General features: G+C 47.2%; 3 protein-coding genes across 3 annotated transcripts; all 3 read left to right on the top strand.

The window, feature by feature from the left end:
- Nucleotides 1–15,113: 15,113 nt before the first annotated feature.
- Nucleotides 15,114–15,362, top strand: BJ212DRAFT_1287258 (uncharacterized protein; the record flags this gene model as incomplete). The annotated part of the gene is made up of 1 exon (XM_041331985.1): nt 15,114–15,362. A coding segment is annotated over one exon (249 nt), but the record flags the coding sequence as incomplete, so codon positions are not given.
- Nucleotides 15,363–17,590: 2,228 nt separating this feature from the next.
- BJ212DRAFT_110722 (uncharacterized protein) lies at nt 17,591–18,574 on the top strand. Its single transcript, XM_041329016.1, has 6 exons — nt 17,591–17,620; nt 17,670–17,915; nt 17,972–18,064; nt 18,117–18,187; nt 18,239–18,299; nt 18,349–18,574. Exons 2-6 carry the CDS (start codon nt 17,775–17,777, stop codon nt 18,418–18,420), a joined length of 438 nt encoding a protein of 145 aa, XP_041185895.1. The 5' UTR covers nt 17,591–17,620; nt 17,670–17,774; the 3' UTR covers nt 18,421–18,574.
- A 4,786-nt stretch (nt 18,575–23,360) lies between these two features.
- BJ212DRAFT_1400367 (microsomal signal peptidase 12kDa subunit) lies at nt 23,361–24,289 on the top strand. Its single transcript, XM_041337312.1, has 4 exons — nt 23,361–23,420; nt 23,474–23,533; nt 23,586–23,672; nt 23,729–24,289. The coding sequence occupies exons 1-4, from the start codon at nt 23,388–23,390 to the stop codon at nt 23,804–23,806; spliced, it is 258 nt and encodes an 85-aa protein (XP_041185896.1). The 5' UTR covers nt 23,361–23,387; the 3' UTR covers nt 23,807–24,289.
- Nucleotides 24,290–26,092: the final 1,803 nt, after the last annotated feature.

The following is a 26,092-nucleotide window of genomic DNA, read 5'->3' on the forward strand; positions in this document are numbered from 1 at the left end:
TTCACGTTTTCATCGAACTGCTCTTTCGTTCTCTTCGCGCAGCTGCCAACAAGTACCCTAGCAACACCACAAAAAACGTCCCGCACAAATTTAGGGAAAAGTAGAGGAATTTTGAACAAGCCAGATAAAATACTAAAAGTTAGAGCCAACTCCACGGGGATGGCTATTAACAATCGTCTGCTTGTACGTCGTTCAACTCCATCAACAAATCCATATCGACCATCCCAGCAGCACGAAGGATATCCTCTTGGGGATCCTCGACGTCGCTCAAAAGGTCTGTTAGTACACGGAAGCGGTTCGTAAGCCAAATGATTTGGAGAATGCCAGCGCTATCGATAGGCATTGTACCGTTCCTTCCGTGCATCCCATTTGTCACGCGCATTGATAACGCTAACATAAGTAGAGAGCAGGTGAGCGCAAGTGCAAGCTAGATCTTTTGGTTAGTGATACATAATTCCCACACGCAACAGAATCCTTACGGGCCATAAGTTGATCTGGATGATCTATTACTTAGCCATGAAATTCATCATCGAATGATTCTGACCTTACACCAAGGTGCCATTGCAGAAGCTGCTGTGAAATGGTGGTGGTTTCATTTTTCCGATCAAACCCGCCACCGTCGGCGCCGAGTTGTCCGCCTTTTTAGCCGCCGTATGTCAGTTAACCGTTTCTGCACAAATCAATCGGAAGTCACAACATACCCGTCCATAGAAGTGCAGCATAGGCCTTTGATAGAGCCGATTCAAACTGGTCACGGCTGCACAAAACTTTCTTCGGAGTTGGAGGAGCGTGATTCAGGACAGAGAAGCCTGTGAACTTTGCTAGGTCGGGAAAGACGATATCTATTCCAATCTGCTGCATAAAAAATCTGACAAAGATGATTAGCAAGGACTGAACATTACTACGAGCTGTGCATAAATTACATTTCCAAAAGAGATAACCCATAACATGATGCTCGATCCTGGTTCATGCACCAGCCAATGGGGTGATGTGCCCCGCTTACGAAAGGAGAAACAAGCTATCGAGTGCCGAAAACCGTATGTTAGATCTCAGCCAGTTTATCAATGGCAGAAACTTACCCATTTTTCATGATGCAATGCACTTGCTGATGGCGGTGACCAAATATCCCATTTCGGCTCTTCCTCCGGCACTGACCATGCCTCCCATTCGCCAGAAACATTCGGCCCAAGGGATGGAGAAAGACCCAGTAGTTGATTGGTCTGTACATCCACAGTGGCGATATGGGGTTGAACGTCAATAGTGCACGCCACTACATGGACGTTGTACATGCTATGAATCAAGGGAGGCTGGGGACTACCTGTAGTCGTGTTCAGGACACATTCATGCGTAACAAAGCCTCTGACCTATGAAGGATATTTGAGGATATTCCCAATACACATGTTGAACTGTTTCAGCGGTGGGTAAATAGCTCGAGTTCACAGCGGTCGAGGCTATGAAAGCAACAGTCGGCTATAATATAGTTACTTAGCGAGAGATTCAAATTTCAGGAAGATTGGCACGTACTCCTGGAAAGAACAAGGAGATGGCATGATTTATCGTAACCTCATCTGAATCTAAGAATAGACGCTCGATGAGTCTATTCCAACAACAACAACAAAAATACATACATGGATGCACAAGCCTAGCTCTAAATTTCATGGTATCATTGAGGTTTGATATTGGCGGGTTGAGTGTAAAATATCCGAAATTGTCGGCATTAATTTCAGGAGAATAGTTCAACATGGAATTGCGAACTAATCCACAATTTGCTCTGAATGATGATGCATTGACGATGGCGTGACCAGATGTATCGGTAGACTGAATGATATCGTATAGAGTGGCGCCGTGGAGTCCCATGCCCTGAAGATTGGCGAATTGGCCTAGCGTAGGAACCAATGCACTGATGGTTTGCCACTGGATTGCCATCATATCTACGTCTGGACTAGGCCAGTAAGAAATTTTTGTAGCGAGCGCATCCACGGTGGAGTTGAATGTTTGCAATTGAATGATAGACGACGAAACCACGTGAAGGAAGAAAACGCATGCAAGATAGGTCGTTATGGATAATATGCTCCACCATGATGCAGGGATTGTTGATTGCCGCCAAAGACATTCCAGCGCAGAACCAAGACCCCTCCATGCGTTCACTGTGTCATGAAGAGCGGTTACCGTCTGGCGTCGCGTCACGTTCTTGAGGAATGTCAATCGTTGCATTAAGTAAACAAGTATCGTGCAATAGATCTGAAGGGTTCATGGGTCCAAGAAAATAGTACATATGTGATGATTCCTCACCACATAAAACGCCTGTGATGATGCACTCAATATAGTGACCCAGATTTCATTGCCAGATGTCAATTGGACGACTAGACGGTGCTCGATACCCGAAATGCTGAGCACGAGAATAGCAACGTGGAGGAGGACAAGAATGATGTGCAGAAGAGTGCATAGAATGGCAAGCACTGGTCTCCCTGATTCCTGCCGCTGCTTAGTAACTGCCGATGAAGTTGATCGGTGATCTGCAATCATTCATGTAAGGGAGAAATTGATACTACGTTGCGTGAGAGTACCTGACGACGTAGTGTGTGTTTGTACTCGTTCGAGCATCATAGAACACGTGTGACGGGTACCTATGGGGTGCAAAGGAAAGACACCATGATCTTGCCGTGGCTTTGCGAAGACGTTGGGTAGTATGAGAGAGGTCATGGAGTGTGAAAGGACGTCGTACGAACCCATACGTACTGCTATAAGAGACCAGTCAGGATTGCTGTGTCACATACCTCAAATTTCCTGCCGGTCTCCAACCATGTTTGGAGTCATGGCAGTGAGGTAATCGCAACGGATCTTGGCATCATTCCATGCAAGGTGTCCATGTGAAGAGGTCTCGCAAAAACTTGGTCTACTCCTAATTTAGGGAAGTGTAGAGCATAAAACCTATGCATAGGGAAGACAAAACTTGCCAAGATCTGAGTGGGACGGTGTGAATTTAGCATCACTCACCATTAATGTAAGCACAGGCCGCTGAGCTATAGTAGGACAGGAGTATTATTGATAGTCCATGACTTGGATGAGCGTCAGAGATTATCATTCGCAGATCGTTGTTCAAGTTCAGCGCTATAAATATACTGTAGTTATAATAACTGCTTCGAAATGTTGTGGGAACACCCATCATGATGGTAGATCGATATGATTCCAGTCGGGCACTGGTTTGACTACGGAACTATCCGAGACCTATTGTGGCGTTTGCACAGCCATCAATAGCAATCTTATACCATCCATGTGATTGTCTTACCTTTCGTACAGTCTTGGCTTCCGAGTTGCCCCGCGCTGCGCGCATACGTAGAAAACCTATAGAAGACTCAGTAGAAAAGCTTGATGTTCTTGCAACTAAGCTATTGCCTGATATCGACATTGCTCTGGTCTTTTCCTTGTCTCTCAAGTATTACTACTTCGAGGGTGGCCTGTTACCACACTCGTTAGTGCTGTACTATATATGTACTAGTAGTATCACTATCTACGATGTCTATGCATGGGCGCCGAGCTTTGCACGCGCTGGGAACACTCCCGACGCTTGTCACTAGTACTGCATGGAAAGATGAGACCGGCCCGAGTGTGGCGCAACGGTGCAGATCAGAGGACACGGGAGATCTACTATAATTGCTGTTGAACCAATAATACTCAGTGCTAATCGTACTAGGATGGGGCCGGACTTTGTCGGCAGGAACCTTGTTTACTGTTTCTGTACAATGTACACTGTCACAGGCTTTGTTCTTCGTATAATATGTATACATAGTAGTAAGATACAACTTTGTACAGAAGTATGAGGCTGAGATCTTTCAGTACTCGGTGACGAACTTTGAGCATATTGGTCCCCGACACCCGCTTTAGTGGAAGAGGACTTAGTAACAGCAACATCTGCGGCGTGCGCAGCAAATTGTAGTTGTACTAATATCGAATTTGCATCCATTCAGAGAACATGTAGAGGTATATGATAGGGTTAGAATTTCAATGTCCGCACGAGGAAGTTTCTTACTTGGTGACATTTGGCAACAACGTCGAGCATGCGTGCAGTGTGCATGCGAGTCTTGGTGATCCCATGGTGTGTGATTGATTTCGATTAATCATCAGCATCCTATATAATGGGAGTAGTCTTTAATTATAGGCTGACCAGTACCATCACGTACTTTCTATAGGACACCCTTGTTGACATAGTATTCGATCAATCATTACGGCCGTGCAGTGTCGTCGATACTACTAGCCTATCAAGATCGACCCGCATAGCATCATGGTGGTATACTTGTAATAGGGACTGACACAGCATATAAAAAGCAATGTCGATTATCCCTTTAGCATGTTCTCTTCCCTGCTACCTAACATGTTGAACACGAAGCGGCAGGGAAACCATGGCTCCATGTCATTGCAGCCAACTGGGAGCCTCTCGGGTTCTTCTGTACATGAACAAACGCCAACAAAAACTCAACGTCGATGCCTGCACAAGTCAACAAAATCGGTATCGGTATTTCTGTGTGTGTTTATGCATGGATTTCTTGTTCTTCTCCATCTTGTTCTCCTGGCGCTAAGCATTTCTGCTGTTGAGCACCACCTTACCACATCTGAGAATGATGCATGGATGTCGGCATTGGGCGCATCGACACAGGCCTTTTATGCGGTGAGATTAATTATTTGTTCGAATGAGACTTCATTGATCTTGACTTATAAAGCTGTACTGTGTGATACTCGTTTACCTGGTGCAACACCTGACACTCTACCGGAACTTGATTCAGCACCAGAAATTGACCATCTTCCACGACAATGTTAACGCATGGAGTGGCCTTGGTTCCGCGTTACAGTGTCTCTGGCGGAAATCAAGCACTACTGGGTCGTTGTGGTGGATCACGTCGATTGCCACCTATCTGGGATGCGTATTCGCACTTCATGTAGCTTCATCATCCATATTGCAGCTGCAGACATTCACCGAAACCACAAACACGTCGGCAACAACATTCTCTCATTGGCCTGGCCCAAATGTCGACATGATGGGGCTTCAGTGGCACACCATTAGTGCCATTGTTCCCTCTCTGGGTCATTTTACCAGTTCGTTGAATGCGGGACTTAATGGTGCCACACTGTACGACACTGTTCAAGCAGATGGCGCCATAGGAAACGTCACTGTGAATGCAACTACTTTCCGAGCGGAGTGTGGGTTACTCCGTAATTCTGAGTTGAGCTACACCCCAGAGCTGAATGCCAATCAATTCGGAGACTACGTGATCGGGCCTCAAGTTTCAGGCAACGAGCAGACTATGAAATGGTCGGCCAGGCTGGTACCTCCCTGTCGGTGTTTCCTTCCTCACTTGCACGAGCTGTATCTTACATTCCAGTAGATCAAGATCATTTGGTAGTCAGTTCTTCCATGTCTATCCTTTTCCCGGGAGTATGTATATTCCAATTTTTGTTTGCTAATACATGGCTCTCTAAGCGATCTATGCTACCTTTAGCCCACCATCGTATTCATAGTTCCTACGTCCATCGATGTTGACGACTCCTTGAAATCAGCAACCTTACAGCACATGAACTGGGAATATCAATCCGGTATGTGCTCGCACTACCACCCAGCCCCACTCACTAATGGTCTCGACAGACAGTCCTCAAACTCCGATCGTCTCAACTGTGCTTGATGCTCATTTAATAGCTTGCAACATATATGTTGAACACCATACAGCGACAGTCGATATAGAAACAGGTCAATTACTGGCACTCTTGCCACTTCCAGTTCTATCTCCTCCTTCGGACTGGAAGGCATGGACAGCGCCCAAGGGAGACAGTACTTGGGATATCTGGGCACCGCCAAGATTTGGTCAGTATAATCATATTCATAAAAAATGGGTGAGTGAATATGTTATTACCAATTGTAACCTTCGTCTGCTGAACACATTGAAGTTTGTATATCCATTCAGCTTTGGAGCTATGCACCCCGTACATATTTGTATGACCCAAACTGGAGCAACCTGCTACGGAATCTCTCTTCTCGAGCTGTAAGGCAACCACGTTAGGGGCTATCTTAACAAACTGACGCCCCGTCTCTCAGGTATTTTATGGAAGAAATCGGGTTACCTGTGGTTTTGGATGAGCAAGCTTCCAGGCCACCACCTCCATCTGGCCCAAAGAAGGTTCTCTGTAGTCGCCACCGATTCGAATCTAGTCTCTCTAAGATATTCGCATCGCTGGTGTGGACGGGTAAAGTGTTTTATTTTATCATGTGTACCAGGGTTGAAAGACGATGCAGGTGCAAAACTCGGCTCCGATGCTGGTGGCTTTGACCCAACACCAGGCAGCACTGTCGTTTCTCGGCAGGTTATGAAGTGGCATCTCAGCGTAGGTACTTCATCATACAGAGCGTTCAATTCCGCCAACCTACGTTTCAGATTAACTTGTGGCCTGTAAGACGCCAATTGAAAACTGACTTGATCAGGCTTTACTGAAGAGATGCAGTTGGCAGTTGCATTGGCCGCTTCGTTGACCATGTTGACCCTCTCGATCTACATGTCAGGGGGCATATATCGGCAGAAAAACAGGACACCCATAGATAGTACTGGCATTCTCCAGATCATCTGGCTGACGAACCGTCTCCGCGTGCTGAAAGACCTCGTGAGTAAAGTGGATGATCCAAGAGAAGATATTCTTCGTTCTGCTGGGATATTGGAAGTGGATCTGTTACAAGAGCTAAACAGGTAGGCATCGAATTCTTGGTAGCAAGGCTGACCCGTTGATCGTGTGGTTGCTTGAATTTAGCGAAAGGTGCACTACAAACGATACCGCGAAGAATGACTCGCAGGGGCCAGGGCAGCCTTCTACTTGCACGAATTCCGTGCCGCACCCCGAACAGGCATCTCCATCTCATGCTAGGGCGGAATACCCTGCAACATCAATATCATTAGTGTAGTTTATGCGCATCCTCTCGTATTTTCATGGATATCTCATTTCCACCCATCGATAGCATTTGCTCTTCTCTCTCACCCTACTCCATCTATCACATTGCGGTGGCAATTTGCGTCAAGAACAACTTCATGATTGGCTGGCGCGTCGTGTCTATTTGTCTACACAAACGAGTTCCGTCCCCATCACGGCCTAATTCACTGCCGCCGATGTCAATTATGATTGGAGTCTATAAAATACAAGTACACCAACCTGATAAATTGCGATGTTAGGTCGTGCGATCAGCAGCATGAATAGTAAATCTATCTATGCGTTTATCACTCACACCTGCTGCGCTTCCAAGTCAGAAGTATACATTACAAAGATGATATCATAAGAGGAAGGGATGTTGAGACTTGGGACTGACCAGAACGGTTTTATATCGGTGTTATACTATACAGCCGTATTTCAGTCCCTCCCCACATCCATCAGTGATTCACTAGCCAGTCAGGACGATTACACACGGTTAACTGGGGGGAACTAAGCAGAACCTTGCAAGTCGAAAGCATCCTGAACGTTGATGGTGTTGTGCATAGCTAGTCCATTTAGGAATTAGAGTGTTGCTACCGCACAAATGATTCCTCAGACCCTTACGCTGCTACAAGGCAGTTGTGTGCCACCGTCACTTGCAAGAACAACCGCCACCATGGCAATTGATCAAGGTCCAAAGGGGCAGATCGAGTGTTTTGATAATACGGGGACATAGTAGACTAGTCGGGACGCATCGGTTTAGCAGCGCAGCGCTGGTGCAAATATGCCGGTCGGCGGTCAGGGATTCGGAATCAAACGGTAGCATGCGCCATTTTGTTATCCTCCAGCTAGGTCCAGCTTTGTCTATACTGAACAGTACTCCCTTCAGATCTCGTGTGGCACAAATGAAAAGATAGAACTGTGCCCGTAGTGTCAATCCTATGAGGGACGCAAGCATAGAGGCCGCTGCACTGGCATGAGTGGGTACCCACCACGAATTCATCTCAATACACACTGGCAAGAAGCGAACAGTGAAAGGTTTAGGACACCGTTGGGCGATGTATGCGCTATGAACACTGTTAAACCACTGGCAAGTGAACATGTATGATTTTCGTGAAACGAAACGAGGCGTAAAAGCTGAGCGGGGAATCAAACCAAGTGACGGTGACTCACTGGCCACCGTGAGACATTCATCATCATCAGATTGAACTCTTCTGCAGACTGCAACGCGTTAAGCAGTTCAAACTAGCACTCGAGTAGCAGTGACATAGACGCTCTACAAGTAGAGAACAGTACAAAATATAATAGTGATTATATTACTCGTGCATCATGGCTATCAGTATCCTGAAACGTCAAACAAAAGTGATTCTGAAAAAGATATTGACATCCAGAAACAGAATCCAATCAACCAGAACGAGCATGTCAATTGTGAGAGGACATCACGTTGACTCTGGTGGTGAAGACATCGAGGCTGAGGTCATCATCCCGGATGGTGGTGGAGAAAATGCCATCATCCGTAGATTTGTGCAGGTTAAGCACCAGCCGAGAGACGAAAGTGACGGACATGCTGGGGTCATATTCAAAATCGATCCGTGTTTATCGCGCCAATCACTCACCAACTAGTCAATGTGGCTAGATTTCCCCTGGTGATATACTTGTCAATCGTCAGCGAATAGCTAAATTGATTGTAAGATGCAAGTGTGCTCACTGAACCACACTAAATCATGGTATGAGCGTGCGACTCGATATTTCATTCGTTGACTCACGTAGTACGTCAGAATGTTGGGTAGATTAATCAATGTCATCGCTCTGAATGAACGCAGATCAGTTTCACTCGAATCACAGTTTTACTAGAGATCTTACGCGAAATACATTGCACCTGCATTTGCTTGGTTCAGAATTTATATTACAGGTGTGACGAAAAAAAAATACCATCTTGAAATATGATATCAAGGATATTCCTGCTGGATAGAAATAATTGCATAAATCCCCTGGTCTTGCAAGTCCTGAAGACTGTGAGGACAAAGACGAGTAATTCGTAGGCAAAAACTGCAATCCAAGCCAGCCCAGCACCTGCAAGTGGATAAGGTAGTAGCGTCATCAACTTGCATGCAACGTGACTGAAAATTCACTGACGGGCGGCTCTGCCACGACTTAGTTGAGCATGCGCGCATACCGATGAAGGAAATGACATACGTCTCTGCTGTGAATGTGTTATGACAATCACTTCCTTGGATGTAAGTCACAGTATTTGAATTATCTCCAAAAGAACCCGCCTAAAAAGATGAGCAGAATATAGAGTGCGAAAGGATGTGCGAACACGTACAAACGCTCCTCCCATAAGAGCAAGGCTGATGATAACCATGCAACTAAGCAGGCGCCTGCTACGATTGTACAGGGCATAAATGCGCAGAGTCAATGTAACTGAAAATCTTTCAGGGCATGTATTTCTCGTGATCAACTCTTCACTCACGGCAAACAGTGATTTGTTGAAGAAAAAGGAATAGCTCTCTGACTAGCATGTATCTCGAACAGCTAAGCCTTTGGTAAGAACAACAATATATATTCAGGAAAAATTGAAACCTCTGCAGAAATAAGTTGTGAGCCTGCTATCCGGGTAAGTGCATGACGAAATCATCGAACCTCGTACGAAACGGCGGGCAGGAAATCGATAATCAAACCAAAGATATTGCCGACCAGGGCAAAATAACGATTGACGAAAAAGAGCATTGCAGACAGTAATCTTGGACGACACCAAATAAACTTGATTTCTTCTGGAAGGGTCATCATATGGTCGTATATCAGAACACCTATGATATTTGTTATCATCCTAAAAACGTAAGGTCAAGATCATGACATTTATGCGCGTATCACTCACAACTGCTGTTTTTCAGTGATATCCATTACAATGAGGCAATGCGCAGTATAGGAAGTGAATGTTGAGAATGTCTGATTGACGCACTATGATTATAACAGTATTAGTAGTATTACTAAATACACGTTATCGATATCAGCGAACTTGATGTATTACTGTGAAGGCTGTTCAAATGTGCCACCGAAACACATAATGTAACATTCACTTACACAATAAGCAACGGTCATACGTGGACCTACAAAGATGATAGTAGTACATCATCATCAGCTTGTTGCGAGTAGTTCAACCTACATGACCGTCCCGGGACAGCACAAATACATACGATGTTTTTTATTTTATGATAAGGCTGAACGCCAAGCAGCTGTATCTCTTTCGTAATGCATCAAGCACTTGAAAGAAATACACAAGGATCGTGCACGCACATTGCATATGATACTGACCATCTCTGGCAGGAGAAGAAAAAACACGGAAGCAATCACTTACAGTATGCGTGCTTCAAAGTAGACTGGTGGGGCTGGTCACCAGTCTAGCTTCAAAGGGAAAACCGAGTCTGTCCATCTGAAACAGTTTGACCGATGATCGCATAATGGGATGATGCATGATATGTGACGCCAGTATCAAGGGAGGATGTGGAAAAGACAAAAATATGACTTTGTTTCAAGATCTCCACCCATCGTGCCAACAAACTCAGATGAGCGTCATCAGTGATAGGCATTCCAAACATGTGGTGAGCTGTGCGTCCACGGTCATAAGCGGTTGCGCGGAGGGCTGCCAACGATCAACACGATGTCTCCGTCACGGTATGTTGGAGGAGATAATACTTCCACCAAAAGTCTTTCTTCGTCCTAGTCGACCCTCCACAAATAAAAAACTGTTCTCGTGAGTCTGAATTGCATGGTAAACCTGTTCGAAAACGCGCCGTTGTTCAGCATTGAGCTGATTATACATGTTCTCGCTCCTTGCGTGAAATTCACACTCATTCCTCCACAAATATAATTCGTCATATACATCCAAAGATCTCCGTCGCGCTGTTGGTAGCCCGTAATCTCCGAGATGTTTGCTATATAGTGCGATAGATGGTTGTCAATGATTTGCGGCGTGTACTCGTGTCCACTTATTTCCCAGTCTAAGGATGTGATGAAAAGCAAAAATGAGAAGAGGATCGATCAGAGCGCTGCACAGCATTGACAGAGCGGACCCAACTGACACCGAGCCGCTTATATTATGATCCTCAAGCTTCCATCCATAAATATTTAAATGGTAGACATTGATAAAGTATTGGCAGTATTGCGCATATGTCGTGTTCGTCAGAATGAAAGGAAAATCGAACCAAGTGTCAGGGTATCATTGCGATAGTTTGGATCAGTGAACGCTCGCAGCACAAGGCTTCAATGTTCTGTTGCACTGGGTTTTGCTTCTGCAGGAAGAATGACTATGATCTTCTTCACTTCGTCGGATGCCACTCGCACTTGGCTTGCAGGAATCACCCACCTTTCCACAAATCGTCATACGAGCTGCCAGATGCCGAATCAACAAGAGATTGAACGAAGAGTACAAAGATAGATCCAATTCATACATCCTACAAATATCGTCCATGTCCTGATCTCTCCTCGATACCTGCAACAACAATACCCCCTCTCAACATCCTCTCCTCGTCGTCCATGTCTCCACCGCCAGGGGCCCGTTCACTATAGCCTCTCACCAAAATCTCATTCACGCGCTCCAAGCTCTGGGCCGCAGCCAGGATCGCGAGCATAGTGGGTGTGGGCGAGATCATGGGTTGCGAGGTGCTCGAGGCGAGAGTCGTTGAAACAGAGGTCTTCTGTCCTGCCTGCACCAGCTGGTCAGGGTATGAAGGGAACGGGAGCATCGGTGAAGTCTCAGTCCCTCTATTAATCTCTTTCTTCCTCCCTTTCCTGGATCTACTCTGACTCTTGCGCTTCTTGAGTTTCTTTGCGGAGGAAGGGAGCGGGAAGAGCGAAATGTCAGGGGAAGTAACATACGCACTCTGATTTGCGTTCGAATCTTTTTGCGATCCCAGGTTGGCCTTCGCCTTGGTCTCTGAGCTCAAGGAACTGTTGTAAGTTCCCGCAAAAACCTTTGCTTTGGACGTTGGCGGAGAACGTGAAACCAGCTTCGGGCTTGAATTCGCAAGTGTGGCAAAACTGAGCGCGCCGCATGACGTAGAAGTGAAGAGTAGTGCGGCTTCGAGGGGGGGAGACATCAGGAACGGGGGACTACGTGGGAGAACGGAAGAGTCGATTTGCGGAATCGATATGCCACCCTCCAGCGATTTGGGCTCAGATTCCATTCTTTTCTCGAGAAGGTCCTGCTGCTTACGCTCTTTAGATGGTCCTTCACGCGTCGAAGTGGATACAGCAGATCGCGGCATTGGTGATGGGAATCGCGGGGGTTGTGAAGGAGTTTGTATAATGTACGGTATGGATGGAGAAGGTTTAGCCGGGGATGAAGATGAGAGCAGCGGCACGGCTTTATTCTTCCAACGAGGCGTCCAGAACTGACTGACTTTCGAGATGGGGGTCCGTGGAGTTTCTGTCATTGTTGCATAACCAGTATGCTGATCGCCGGTGGCCTTGTATTTGCGAGACTTTCCGTCCCCATATCTTGTGCCCCTAGGTGTCTCAGCCACCCCTTCAGGTGTTTCCAACCACGCCCTCACAGGCCGCTGCACCTCCCCTCCCGCACCACCCTCAAGCGAGCGCAGTGGAACATCCACAGCGCTGCTCCTTCCCTCATAGGGAGTCGTACTGTTCACTGTATTTGCGGGGTCGAGGTTTGGGGCTAAAGTGGGGATTGAGTTGAGGCGGGGATGGTTACTCGGGGAGGAATCGTGCATCCTGACCGCAGCATATTGTCTGCCATTAGCCGAGATCGAGGGATTTAAGATTCTCTGGAACATGCTGCGTCGAGACTGGCCTGCCTCTGCCCTTTCTGCATCATATACGCTAGAAGAAGCACTATGCGTCCACGTGAACGGGTCGCCATGATCAGAGCCCCCGGCCCCAGCCGAGTTGAACTGATTTGCACCTATAAGGAATGGTGTACAGAGAGGTTTGGTCACAGTATCATCGCTGGTGGCTTGATCACGCATGTGCGTGGGGAAGAGATACCGCGTGCCGTGTACCGTTGTTTTGCTGGGTGTGCTCGCTGCAAAGAGTATAACTTCTTCCATGCTCCTGTTGCGAGTTGAATGTGGTCCAGGGCCTTCTACATCGTCAACACCGCCATCACCCTCATCAGGGGGCGCGGGTGCATAGGCTGGACCAGGTTCAAGATTAATCCTACTCCCACCGCCGGTCTTCCTGCCACCTAGTCCACATATACCAGAACCCGCATCGCCGGTTTGCCGGAACTTCCACCACAGACTCGCGGCGCCCACCCCAAGTAAAATTCCTAACACTGCAAAGAGCGGCGCTAGAAATATGACATCAAGGTGCTGGTGGTAGGAAACTTTTGTGACGTCGTGAGGCAGAGTCGTATTAAGAGGAGGAAGGGCGGTGATAGAAATGATGGTAGCTGTGGTTGCACTTGCCTCAGTGAACGCAGGGGCAATGACAGAGGTAGGGTCGTCTATAAGGGTTGAATCTAGAGATGTAGAAGAAGGGGGATACGACGATGAGGTTAGACCATCGTCCTGACGTTCATATGCATACACGTAATTAATATTCCAATGGGTCAAAGTCCCACCTCCGCCCGATTGTGTGGCATACTCATTTTCCATCATGCACGCTCACCAGCCAACGCTGGGATACAGCTGCAATATATGATCTGGGCCGAGGACAAGAACCGAGACGCGACTTTCTACGCCAAGGGCGCTGAGGTCAGCGGCCGGTGCGTCAAGGGAAAGGCCAGCAGCAAGGAAGGTGGCCCGACGAACTAGATGGGAAGCGGGCGAATAGGATGCGCCTGTGACACCTGAACGCTTTGTCTTGCGCCAAAAAGTCCTGGGGCGAACTGTGGGATAAGGATCGGTATCAGAAAAGAAGTAAACAGGAAGAGAGGACTCACAGAGAGAAGGTGCTGGTCGCGGGAGCTCACGCGTATATGTAGATGTAGCTGGAAACGTAGAGAATACGCGTCGTGGGGGAGCCTTGACAGGTTCAGAGAAAGAAACCTGCTTGGGCGGGGCAGACTGCGAACGGGAAATGCTTGATTGGTTTCGGTGCGCTCTGGATGAACGCTTAGGAGGTAAAAGCAGAGCTTCGTCAAAGGTTCGCACTTCGACGGGCGAAGAAGGTGCCGTCGAAGGATCTGCTGTCTCAAGAGTAACCATGACTGGTGATGCGAATTCAGGCTGGCTGCGGCGAGCAAGATTCAGGCTGAAACCAAGTGCGGAATGAGGTCTTGGATAGAGTGGAGTCGGTGAAACGAGCACGGTAACATCTGCCATAGTTTGAATTGAAAGGAGCGACGAGAGGTTAGTTGAAGCTAGTTAACTTGAGAATATTTGCGTCCGTCAAGTGAAGACAATTACATAAATAAGTTTGGGTCCAAATATAGAAGGTCCTGTAGTTTGCCGATCTAAACGCAACCCGAATGTTGAACGTTATACAACTGCAGTCGGACTGGGCCTGAATCTTTTCACGCTGTCAGATTCAGAGTACTCATCATATTCAGTGCTCAAAAGCTTTGAGCCCATCGGCGTCAACGTCAGCTACTATTCATAGGCAAGCCGGCATTCAGCCTAACATTCGCCCACCTTCAGAGTCAAATTGCACAACACGGCACTCGCGGATTATGCATCGGGTGTACTATCCAAGCCTATCATGGTCGTGTGCTGAACTCGTGTGCTCGTGACCGGCGATAAAAAAAGCAACCAGTGCAAACTCGACGATATACACCTACATTAAGATACATGACAATACCGCACCGCATCAACATTATAATTGTTTTCACTAGGTGCACTTTCTTGATGCCGCATCTGACGCCTGAAATTAATCATCCGACATGCAGCGCAGACGGTCAGACCATGCCTCCCACGAACCTCCAAGAACACATCATTAAATATGTCATGAACGACATGTCGATCCGCTTGATTCACCTCAAGGTAATGCAGCTAGTATACTGCAGTTTCGTCAGGAATTTTTTTCAACAGCGTGTAGACAAGCTTACAGAAACTGCCATATATGAAATCAACGGTCACCGTCCAATGGCTATCTAGATCTTCGTACAAGGCACCGTGGGATATGTTACTCCATCCAATCAATGGGCGAATGGCAAGGGACTGCCGTACGAAGGTATGGTGTGGAACAGAGCGGCCGAATCTGGGTAAGAAAGAACTCAAAGGTTCTGCGAAAAAAATAAGCCCGATGGTTTGGAGTTTGCGTGGGTGGACACGTGTTGCATCAACGGGAGCAGCACGGGATCGGACAAATTGCTTCGGTCGATGTTTCGATGGTGCCACAACTCTAGCATTTGCATAGTCCATCTTGGTAGACGACAACTACCCTCGGTGATACGGAAGAAGATGAATGTTGGCAGAGGGAGTTCAGGAACACTGTATACATTGCCCCGCGGACCATGAAGATCTTGAAAAAATTGGACTCCGTTGACGGACCAGAATCGTTCTTCAGATTGATGCACACTATCATGCTGAGGGCCCGGTGCATCAACGCTTAACTTGGCTGGCGATTCTGCCCGACACCCTCTGATACACCCCAACTTCACCTGCTAGTTATGTAGGCCATCCCCTCGACATGACGTAAACCAGGTGGTGCTTGCGCGTTCGATTATTGTATTTCTCCTAAAACCCGTTAAAGACTCCGCCAGAGGCGTCCATCACCATAATGACAGTTGCAAAATCAGACTCCATCGCACCTCTCTTCTACAGACTGCCCAGATTAGATTTCAAAGTGTCGTCACTCAACAGATTACTCCGACCAGATCCTGGGCTTACACCTTTTCGCCCTCGACAGGGCACATTCAACCCTGGTCTCCCGAACACATCAGTGCCATATCTGTTGCAAAGGAATGGACATTCGAGCGGCGATAAGCCAAGTCCCCTTCAAGTTACTGGCAAACACAAAATTAGCTGGGAAATGTAATTCGAGGGATGAAGAGACTGGTACGGTTTGCATTCCCGAGGTACCGGCGCAAACAAGGCAAAGCCCTGCTGACGAACATTCTTTCTCCATCAGTCGTGATGATTTACGTATCCTGTTAACTTGTAAGGTGGGACTTAGATACTGGGTTGCCCAGGCCAAGAATCTACATTTCAGTGAGAGCGTGCAATCATCCATAATTTGAAAAGAACCTTGAAGCTCCAGCTTCAACATTCGGTGAACCTAAAACCTGATGCGGTGAAAGTCCCGCTTGAAAGGGGACAAGACGGCCATTAATATCCCAGCGGGACCTGACTCTGCTTGGGAAGTTAGTTTTGGATCGGCCGCTGAACGTCGAACGTGAATGTTGGTGCAAGCAACTTCAACATAGAGCACGCGTGCATTTTCAGAGGGTCGCGTCCAGTCTGAGGGGTTGCAGAGTGGTGTTTATCCTCGTTTATCTTTTTTTTTTCTGCCTGTCAGCATCTTCAACGTCACAGACAAACATTTATACACGGTGGAGTTGACGTGCCTACGTCTTCAGAAGCTGATACTATGACGGTCCCACACGGCGAATACGAGGAGGGTGTTGTTGCTGTGCTCCATTGAGTGGGATGACACAGGTGCGGTAATGAGGGCCGCCCGATATCAATGGACTATCCTGTTCGCGAACTTCGACCACGATTCGAATCGGTCTAGGTGTTGTATCTTGAGCATATTGATATTTAGTTCTGTACATGCACATATGCCATGGACCTGCGAGGTGTAAGTGTGAAATTATGAATCGAGATGTTGATGTTGAGCCGAAGAGGGGACAGGGCGGGTTGAAACTTGACGTGTATATCCGAGCCTGACCTGAGTCGCAAATTTCCTTGGTGTCACTATGTCCACTGCAGGGGCTTCTGTCCCGAGCTCAATTATGGTGCGAACAACTCAATATACAGTGTATCGAGTTTCAAATTGCTGATATCGATCACCTATCGTCTACAGTCACCCAACGCCCTCTTCATGCACGAACGAGGACTCAGTACACAGTGTGAGCATAGTTTCCTCCTAGTTTCTTTCAAGGTCTTTCATTCACTATCCCAGCAAATATTCTCAATACTCCGATTCAAACAATAATGCGATCCATCTCTTCCGAAGGACCCTTTCGAACCCTTCTAATGGCCGAACCTCCTGATCGAATTCATATTTGATCATGCATGCCCACCGGCCCCGCGAGACGTTCCCATTATACCACCTGCGTGCACGCAAGCCATCGACCTACGTAAAGCGGGCGAACGACGCAACGCAGCCTTCACGTTGCATCTCCAGATACGCGCAAACCGACTTGTTTGGGATTGAGAACATACAATTGAGGAAGGGCCTGTGTAATTGTGAACCTAAAGGTCTTGAAAGCGTAAGGTTAAGAAGCCCTTGCATTCTGCGGGAGATTCTCCCGGTCTAAAGAAGCCTAACAAAGTCAGCCAATAATCTCTCATACACTTGCACCACGGATCAAAGTCACTTACCAGACCATCATCACACTCGGGACAGGGAATAGAGCAAGTTTATTGTCGTACCTTGTCTCAATCTTCGTAAGGACCGCGGACTGCTTGGACTATGCTCAATCAGAACGAATATGAAGCTTCTCGATCACAGGAAAGCAATAATTACTTCGGGGATTCCTCCTCTGGTCGCAACTTCGATGTGAATGGGTCTGTTCAGTGTATGCGGCATGGAGGAAGCAGCGCTTGCGATGGTATTACTTGAATTTCTCCGGGTCCCTAATAAAGTGACTTACAAAATAGGTTTGATACATTAGTAGGTGAAGAAAGAGGTATAAAAGACGCAATCGAGCAAGCTCTTGTTGAAACCCATCCAACCCTTACACCTACTAAAGCATCATCACAACCATGACTATCCCAGTTCCAGGCATATACGTGATCTACAACATCCAATACTCCACCCTAGATGTCGATTTGCACTGGGCCAATGTTACTGACGGCGCTCCTGTCGTCGGTTACATCTACAACGAATCCACCCAGAACATGCTGGTTGGTGCAGATATTGTGAATATGCGTGTTTGATCTCACCGAACCCGACTCTGCAGTGGAACTTGCAGGTTGTCGATGAAGAACAGGGTCTGGTGCAATTTGTCAACCTCGCGGGCAACAATTATGCTGGAGTCTCTGGCGAAATCGATGTGAGTGCGTCCAGTAACTTTGCAAGCTGGGGTTGACAACAAGAAAATCAAGGGCTCTGGAGTCATAGGAACCTCCATCGAAACTACTTTCAAACTTCACGAGAGGAAAATTGGGGAATATGAGCGAGTTCCATTTCTCTTTCATGCGTCTTTAGGCTCAAACAACACCATCAGGATTCAGACATATAACTCTGAGCTCGTCTGGGAGCTGCCTGACGGAAACAACTTCACCGAGGTAAGCCTATCTGATAAACTGGACAAATTGCACGTACTCAAGGGTATAGATTATCCTCTCTCCTCCTATCAGCTTCTATGACAACCAGGCTTGGCAGTTCATTCCAGTTGACGGTAACTGAGGGAGTGAAGACACTGAAGAGGGGGGTAAAGCATTGGCGGCAATGACTTGACACCATTAGCACCGATCATGGACTAACAATATTCTTGAGCATCGGAAAGAGGATATCTACCGGCACTGCTGTTATGCGGCTACAGCTATTTATTTGACTTGTAGTAGTGTGATTTTTTTTAGGAAACGAAAAAAGTGCGAGGACTTAGGACATGTCTGCCTAACATAACTAACGTCGAACCATTTGCGAGCACTCAGTATCTAAAAGCCAACGCTGTACACGATCACAATTCCAACAGCGACTACGGCATAATTCAGCGTATGAGAGAGTCGACTGGCTGACACGAAGGTCAGAACAAAAGCGAGAATGGTCCCAAACAACTTGTGAATAACAGGACCTACATTGGCTTGAGGAAGAAGGAATACAATAGCGATGAATGCAATCCATGTAACTGCCGCGATGAGAATGGGTATAGAGAATGCGACAAGCCTCGCACGAAACGCTTTTGGTAAAATACACGGAGAGCAATGAGCATAGCTTGCATCAAGCTTATTTATATTAGGTCCGACCTGAGATGGCCATTTCAAAGGAAGAGCCACTTGCCCGTGAGAACGAGCACATCAGAGAACCTGTGAGAAGAAGATATCGTCATATATCGTCATATATCGTAATATATAGGAAAGGTTTTCGTCACATTGGAATATAAAGTGATATAAAGCAATATATGACTATGTAAAAGCACCATAATCAGCATAATCCCCAGCAAGAACTCACCGGTTTACTGATGCAACGCCGCTAGACTCAGACTGTGACACTCATTTTGAATTCAACTCTTGTGTGTAACCCATCCTCGCCAGTTCAAACTCGTCCGCCCCATCATCGATCAGCTTGGGCTTTGCAACTTCCACCTTCCACAGCTTTCAGGGTGGTCAGACATGATGAGCCGACCGCACAATCCAGATTCGGAATTCTGTTGATGTTCAAGTTGAATAGTGGTTGGAACACTATCCCATTCAAATTATTGAAGCTGTATACACGATATTGGTATATACTGTGTGCCTTGATCAAACGATAACCGCTCGGACAGGTGGCAGACGCGCGATTGTGGGATAAGTAAGCTGAAGTGACTATGTACCTACAGCCGAATCCACTTGAAGCCAGGCGCACGCCCACTAGGCCTAGAAAAGGTTCGTCAGTAGTGCTCTGCTTGAAGTCGTATATTCTACTAAATACCATTACGGGATAGCGACCTGCCAAGGCCTGAGATCCTAAACAAATAAAATGATGTTGTTCACTCATATCAAGACGAGTATATCCTGTTTTCCCTGGAATAGGTCTTGGTATGGATACTTAGGCTGCTGCATGCAGCTGCAAGTGCACTTGAACCCCCGAGTCGAATGGTCATTCAACGAAGCAGGCTCACGCTCGGATTCAGTGTTGGCGCCACCAGGCAGACCACATGGTCCATATTCCCTGGGGGGCTAACGATCAACGACTCTGTACCCACGGCTAGCGGGGAATCGATATTCGGTGTGCAAGTGAGTATGCGAGAACACATGAGTGACTCACAAAATGATACAGATCTAGGATGTGTATAAATTTAAACTGGGTGGGCGAGCAGAAACGCGCAACAAGGTCACGCTCGGATACGCCGAAGCAACAAGGCGCCATTTACAGCTCATTCGCCAAGCTGCAGACGGGTTTTTATTAAGTATGGGCGGGAAACTTTAAAGCTCCATCATCCAGATTCATCCGGATAGACCATAGGGTCTGATGCCATCTGAAGAATCGAAACTATGTACTACTCTCAACAGACCTCGACGAGGTGACCCATCCAAAACTCTGTTTGCCGCCGTGATGCAGCACTTTTGTAGGACAACTCGTTGGTGTTACCATTATCTTTTGAAGAAATCCAGAGAACCGTAGTATAAACGCAATCACCACCGTAGCATTATTCGCAATTTTGCACAGACTCGCCCGACATTAGCGAATTCGCACTGCCGGAACGAATCTAACTTAGGAGTCGCTCGTGATGATGGCATGGGCTCCTTTTTCGTTGCTATATCCCGCCTTTCCATTTGGAATAGCTTCTGGTGCGGATACCACGTTTGTATCGTAATCAGGTGAGCCCTACTGCGCTGCATTCACAGATGCGCATGACGAATTGGTCCGGCTGGGAGCGATGACAGCGGATGCCCACCTCGAAGCACTAGCCGAAAACCCCCCGAGTTGAACAGGTAAGATTGATTACCTAGTGATGTGAAGGTAAGAGACGTCACACGTCTAAAGAGACAAGGACTTCGTAAGTCCCCAGTCGAGTATGAACAGACTGATATAGTATGTACCTAAAGAGACAAGGACTTCGTAAGTCCTGTACTACGTCAGTAAGGAATGTGAGTATCATATAGTGAGACTTACCCCAGTCGAGTATGAACAGACTGGGGAAGAAGGGGAAAACGAGACGAGCGAATGTACCTGGAGCGGAGTTACCGTATTTAGTAAGTACGTTGAAGGTAGTGAACGCGACACCAAACAAAAAGAAATATCTATACTACTATGTTGACGGGTTGATTTCCAACAGAAGGAATTTAAGTGTGACTCAGAGGGAGCCGCTCCTCACATTTTGTTTACAGATAATCCCGTTGCTATGATATCTTTCAGGTAAAAAGACGAAGCGAAATATATTTCCAGTGGTTGCGCAGCACGGCTATTGTATATTTCACACCCGTATTGGTGTTTGAAGGGGCGGTCATTCAAATATTCATTTCCCCTGGTCCTAAATTATAGTGATCTAGAACGGATCACTGCAAGCAGCTTATGCTTGTTTGGAGAAGCGATGGTTCATAGGAGTCACCTACATGTCGTTGTGCCAGGAGCTAACTGTCATTTTATTTTCAATAGGATTATCACCTGCATCATGTAGTATATGCAACATACCAGCAAGCGCTCGACTTGTAGCGAGTTCCCTCAAGACACATATCAGTCACTGTGTGAGACTATGTATAGTCTTGCAAGGAGGGTATTCAAACGGGAGTTGGTGCGGCCGAGCGCCGGTTCCTTGTATGGAGTCTGAAACAGACGATAATACAGAACCACCGGTCCTTCACTCACACCGTTTCTCTAATAGTTTAGCAGGTGAAATGGACCACCTACCGGCGCAGATCCCGGTGGTACCGATCTCCTTCTGGTATCACAGAAGATCTATCATCAAATGATGGAGTTTCAGAATCCATGCGAAAGGTAGGATCTACGACTTATTAAAGGCTGACACTGAAAGCCGACGTACCTTTGTATCGTACATAGATAATTACATGCTGGTGTGAAGCCTAAACAGAATTCTAATCCCACAGTCGTCTTCTACAACTCGACTTGGAGTGCCAGATCATGGGCTTGAGTGCACGGGATATTGCATTTATCATTGCCCTTTGTGGTGTCACAACTCTGAATGTAAGTATGAATAACTGTTTTCCGGAATATCAACACTTCATAAACTCGACGTGGAATCAAGGTTTTCCTCATCGGCGCTGTTACAGTTGCACTTCCCACTATTGGAAGAGACCTTAATTTCCGAGAGGTTTGTTTTATATTCCACGCACACTACTCTAACACGATATGCATCTGTCTAGGGTAATCTTTACTGGCCGGTCAATGTGAATTCGTACGTCCCTACAATAATTGCGACACAACTATGAGGCACTGACATCGTTAAATAGTTTGTCATTTGGAGGCTTACTTTTATTCTGCGGAAGACTGGGGGACATATTTGGAAACCGCTTCATGTTCCTAGTTGGGTCTCTATGGTTCGCGATTTGGTCAGTAGTCAAATTTGAATTTTCGAATTGTTAACTTACAAAATTCATGCCAGGAGTCTCGCCATGGCCTTTGTTCCAAGTTCAGATGTTTTCATCGTAGATATGGCGCTCCTGGGAATAGGATCGGCCGCCAACACTCCCGCTGCAATCGGATTATGTTCGTCATACTTTCCACCAGGAGCAAACAGGAGCAAGGCCTTCAGCGCACTGGGTGTTGGATCACCTGTGGGTTTTGTTCTGGGCATCATTGCTAGTGAGCTTTGCGTAGCAACATTTCCGATAGACAATTCATTCAACTTTGCAGGCGGTCTTTTGACTGAAAGTCGCGCCACATGGCGTTCATTGTTCTGCATTCAAGCCGCCAGAAGTCTTGATGGTTGGTTTCCGAGCAGCTGCGTGGACTTGTTTCGCATCGACACTGTTGGGCATTGTCATCGTCATCTTTGGGTTGAGAGACCTGGGTATTACCGGCACAAAAGCGAGGACGCGGAACAATCAGACAATCCCACTTTGAAATCGGGCCAGAGTGACTCGGAATCGCTCAAGTGAAAAGGAGCATCATTGTTTCGCCCAAGGCCGACGAATTGTTGTGGGATCTCCTTTGTTTTGTACAGTATCAAATAGACGGCGATCTGCGTTTTGACAGAGTATCAGTTATGTACCACACTAGACTAGAAATCCCCAGCTATGTATCTATATAAGTATACTTGCTGCTAAAAGTGTGATGTGCTGTTTGACACGAGTAAACTCAAACAGTGACACTCACTCATACCTGGAGTACTGTTATTACTGTAGCGGCTCGGTACCGACGGTAGGACAAGCTCGAGCGCCGTAGCGTACGTCAAAGAAGGCCTAGCTAAGGATGCAATTCATTATGACCGTACCTTGAACGGCTTCCTCAGTCAGGTCCTAGATGAATGCAAGATCAGCATGCCACTTTGGTCAGGGTAAACGAATCTCGAGTTCTTAGCAGTGCAAAGGAGGGTAATTCTTTAAGCCGCGTATACTTCTCTTGACAGAGCTGGCATCGACCTAAGGGAGCGTGATAGTTTTGCCTGGGGCCTGGCACATGCAGCTACTGTCATTTCGAGATAGGCAAAATATTCCCACGCATGTCGTGTCACCTTCAGTTGCTGACATCCATATGCTTTCTAGACAACAGTCATGACCATACAGGAGCTAGTGGAAGGCAGAATAGCGGGTGTGCTTTTTTGGTTCTTCGGGACGGAGCTGACCATACAACAATCCAGGACTTCAAAGGCCAAAAGACGGCGGACGACATTGTTCGCGTGGTGCTCATCACTAGCACGGTACGTACCCTTCGCCGTCGCTGCGTTTAGCCAGTTAGATCTCGTTTTGCAGTTTCTCTCTTTTGCGATTGGGTTTGCCTTCAGCTCTCTCATGATAACAATGAGTATATTCGCACTCTGTACTGTAGCGCTGTCTCTGGTAAGTTTGTTTCACGAGACGTTCATGTACCTGGTCAATTCATACCTTTACTATAGGTTGTCCTGCCTCCTTGGCCCATGTTCAATCACCATCCAGTGATATGGTTATCTGCAGAAGGACACAGTCAGAAGTAGTATTCGGTGTTTATTTTGATATCTTTGGCTCCTGCGACAGACTCGGAAAGCAAGACTTCTCTAGCTTCTGATAATCTGTTATTTGCAAAGAGTGAGTCTTATTAATACATATACTATTTGTATGCTTCGACAGCCTGAGAGTACAAGGTAAGCTTGTTGGGGCAATTGTTCCACATGCGCGTGTCGGGCCTATGATTACAGTGCCTTGCCATAGTGGTTGGCATCGCTACCTCTGAGTTTGAAGCGCTAGCCAAGGCCTCAGCCATTTTCATATCCACGTTTTGAAGTTCTGAATGAGGAAGAAGGAAATGGATCGTTTCCACCTTAGGGGATTTTTGGCACTGGTGAGCTGATGAGACCTGGTGAGACATACATGAGAAAATCAGGGCTCTATATCTGTTGGATTATCAAGTGGGAGCAAATATCCGTTTGCGAACATAGACGCTTGACCGCCCTGAGTGATTTTAAAACGTTGATTCGGAGGCGGTTTCGCTGACTAGCGAGCACTGCCCTTGAGAGTGCTTGGTTAACGTTAGAGACGTTCATGGCAGCATTCTACCCGTCCTCTATGGCAGCGCCGCTAGGACAGGTGCCTGAAGAATCTGGTTTGGTTACGCCGTCGCACGCAGGAGGTTATGAGTTTGATATGACCATCACGCAACCACCCTCGGCTCATCAGCCACAGCTTCTTTCATCACCTCCACCAGCAAGGTCACATACTTTAACACCGTCAACAGCAGCTACAACAACCTTCAGGACCACGACCACGACGCATAATACTGCTATTCCACGCCCTTTACCCTCTCCAAGGCCGCAGGCCACGTCTCACAGGCCCCGCCCGGTTTCAATGCCTCCACAGGCATTCGCTGGTACCACAACTTCAATGTCAAGTTCTTCAGACCGCGAAAAACAGCAGACTACAGACTCAAAACACCGTCAGATCAGAGATGGTTCAACCAGCAAGCAGGGTCGAAGCTCAAACCGCATCCTTGGTGACTATACCTTGACCAAGACGCTTGGAGCTGGTAGTATGGGAAAGGTCAAGTTGGCTATTCACAATGTCACGGAAGAGAAGGTGTGTGCTACGTTCGTATCAAGCATGGTTTATCGTTCGAACACCCTGGTTGTTGTTCGTAGCTCGCCGTCAAAATCCTCCCCCGAGTGTATCCGCAGGCCTCCCAGCCAAATGGTTCAAATGCAACTCCAGAAGCAGTCGCAAAGCAGGCCTCAAAAGATGCCTCGAAAGAGATACGCACTCTCCGTGAAGCTGCCCTCTCTATGCTTCTCCATCACCCATACATCTGCGGCATGCGTGAGATGATCGTCCATCAACATCATTATTACATGGTATTTGAATATGTGAACGGCGGCCAGATGCTCGACTACATTATCAGTCACGGTCGGTTGCGGGAACGTGTCGCTCGCAAGTTCGCTCGTCAGATAGGAAGTGCGCTAGATTACTGCCATCGAAACAATGTGGTTCATCGAGGTCTGCGGTTGCTGTATCTGGATTGTCTCACATTCTCATTGTTCTATATCGTAGATCTCAAAATTGAGAATATCCTCATATCTGAAACAGGTAACATCAAGATCATCGACTTTGGCCTGTCTAATCTCTACGATCCTTCCTCCACTCTGTCGACCTTCTGTGGTTCGCTATACTTTGCGGCTCCCGAGCTCCTTAACGCGAAAGTCTACATAGGACCAGAGGTTGATGTATGGAGTTTTGGAGTTGTCCTGTACGTCCTCGTATGCGGCAAAGTGCCTTTCGACGATCAGAGTATGCCAGCACTGCATGCCAAAATTAAGCGCGGGCTGGTCGAGTATCCTGTGTGGTTAAGCGCAGGTGCGTCCAAATTGTGTTGTGAAGCGTGTTGCTCACTGATCGATTCTCCAGAATGCAAGCACTTACTCTCCCGAATGCTTGTCACCAACCCCGCTGTGCGTGCCTCGCTGACCGAGGTACTCGAGCATCCATGGATGACTCGCGGCTTCAGTGGTCCTCCTGATTCACACATGATACACCGGGACCCGCTCCGACCTGATGACCTTGATAAGCAAGTCATCAAAGGCATGAAAGGCTTTGAATTTGGGACTGATGAGGAAATCGAACGAAACCTCCGAAAGGTTCTCGAATCTGACGGTTATGTCCGCGCGGTCCAGGCATGGGACCGCAAGCGCGGTGGTCGCAATGGCGCAAACCACCGTTTGGAGTTCTCTAACTCTTCTCTTGCTATATCCTTCGATGGATCGGCTACGAATGCACACAAGAATGAGTCTACGATG

Source organism: Suillus subaureus (genome assembly GCF_016647635.1).
Source record: "Suillus subaureus strain MN1 chromosome Unknown BJ212scaffold_113, whole genome shotgun sequence".
Lineage (NCBI taxonomy): Eukaryota > Fungi > Basidiomycota > Agaricomycetes > Boletales > Suillaceae > Suillus > Suillus subaureus.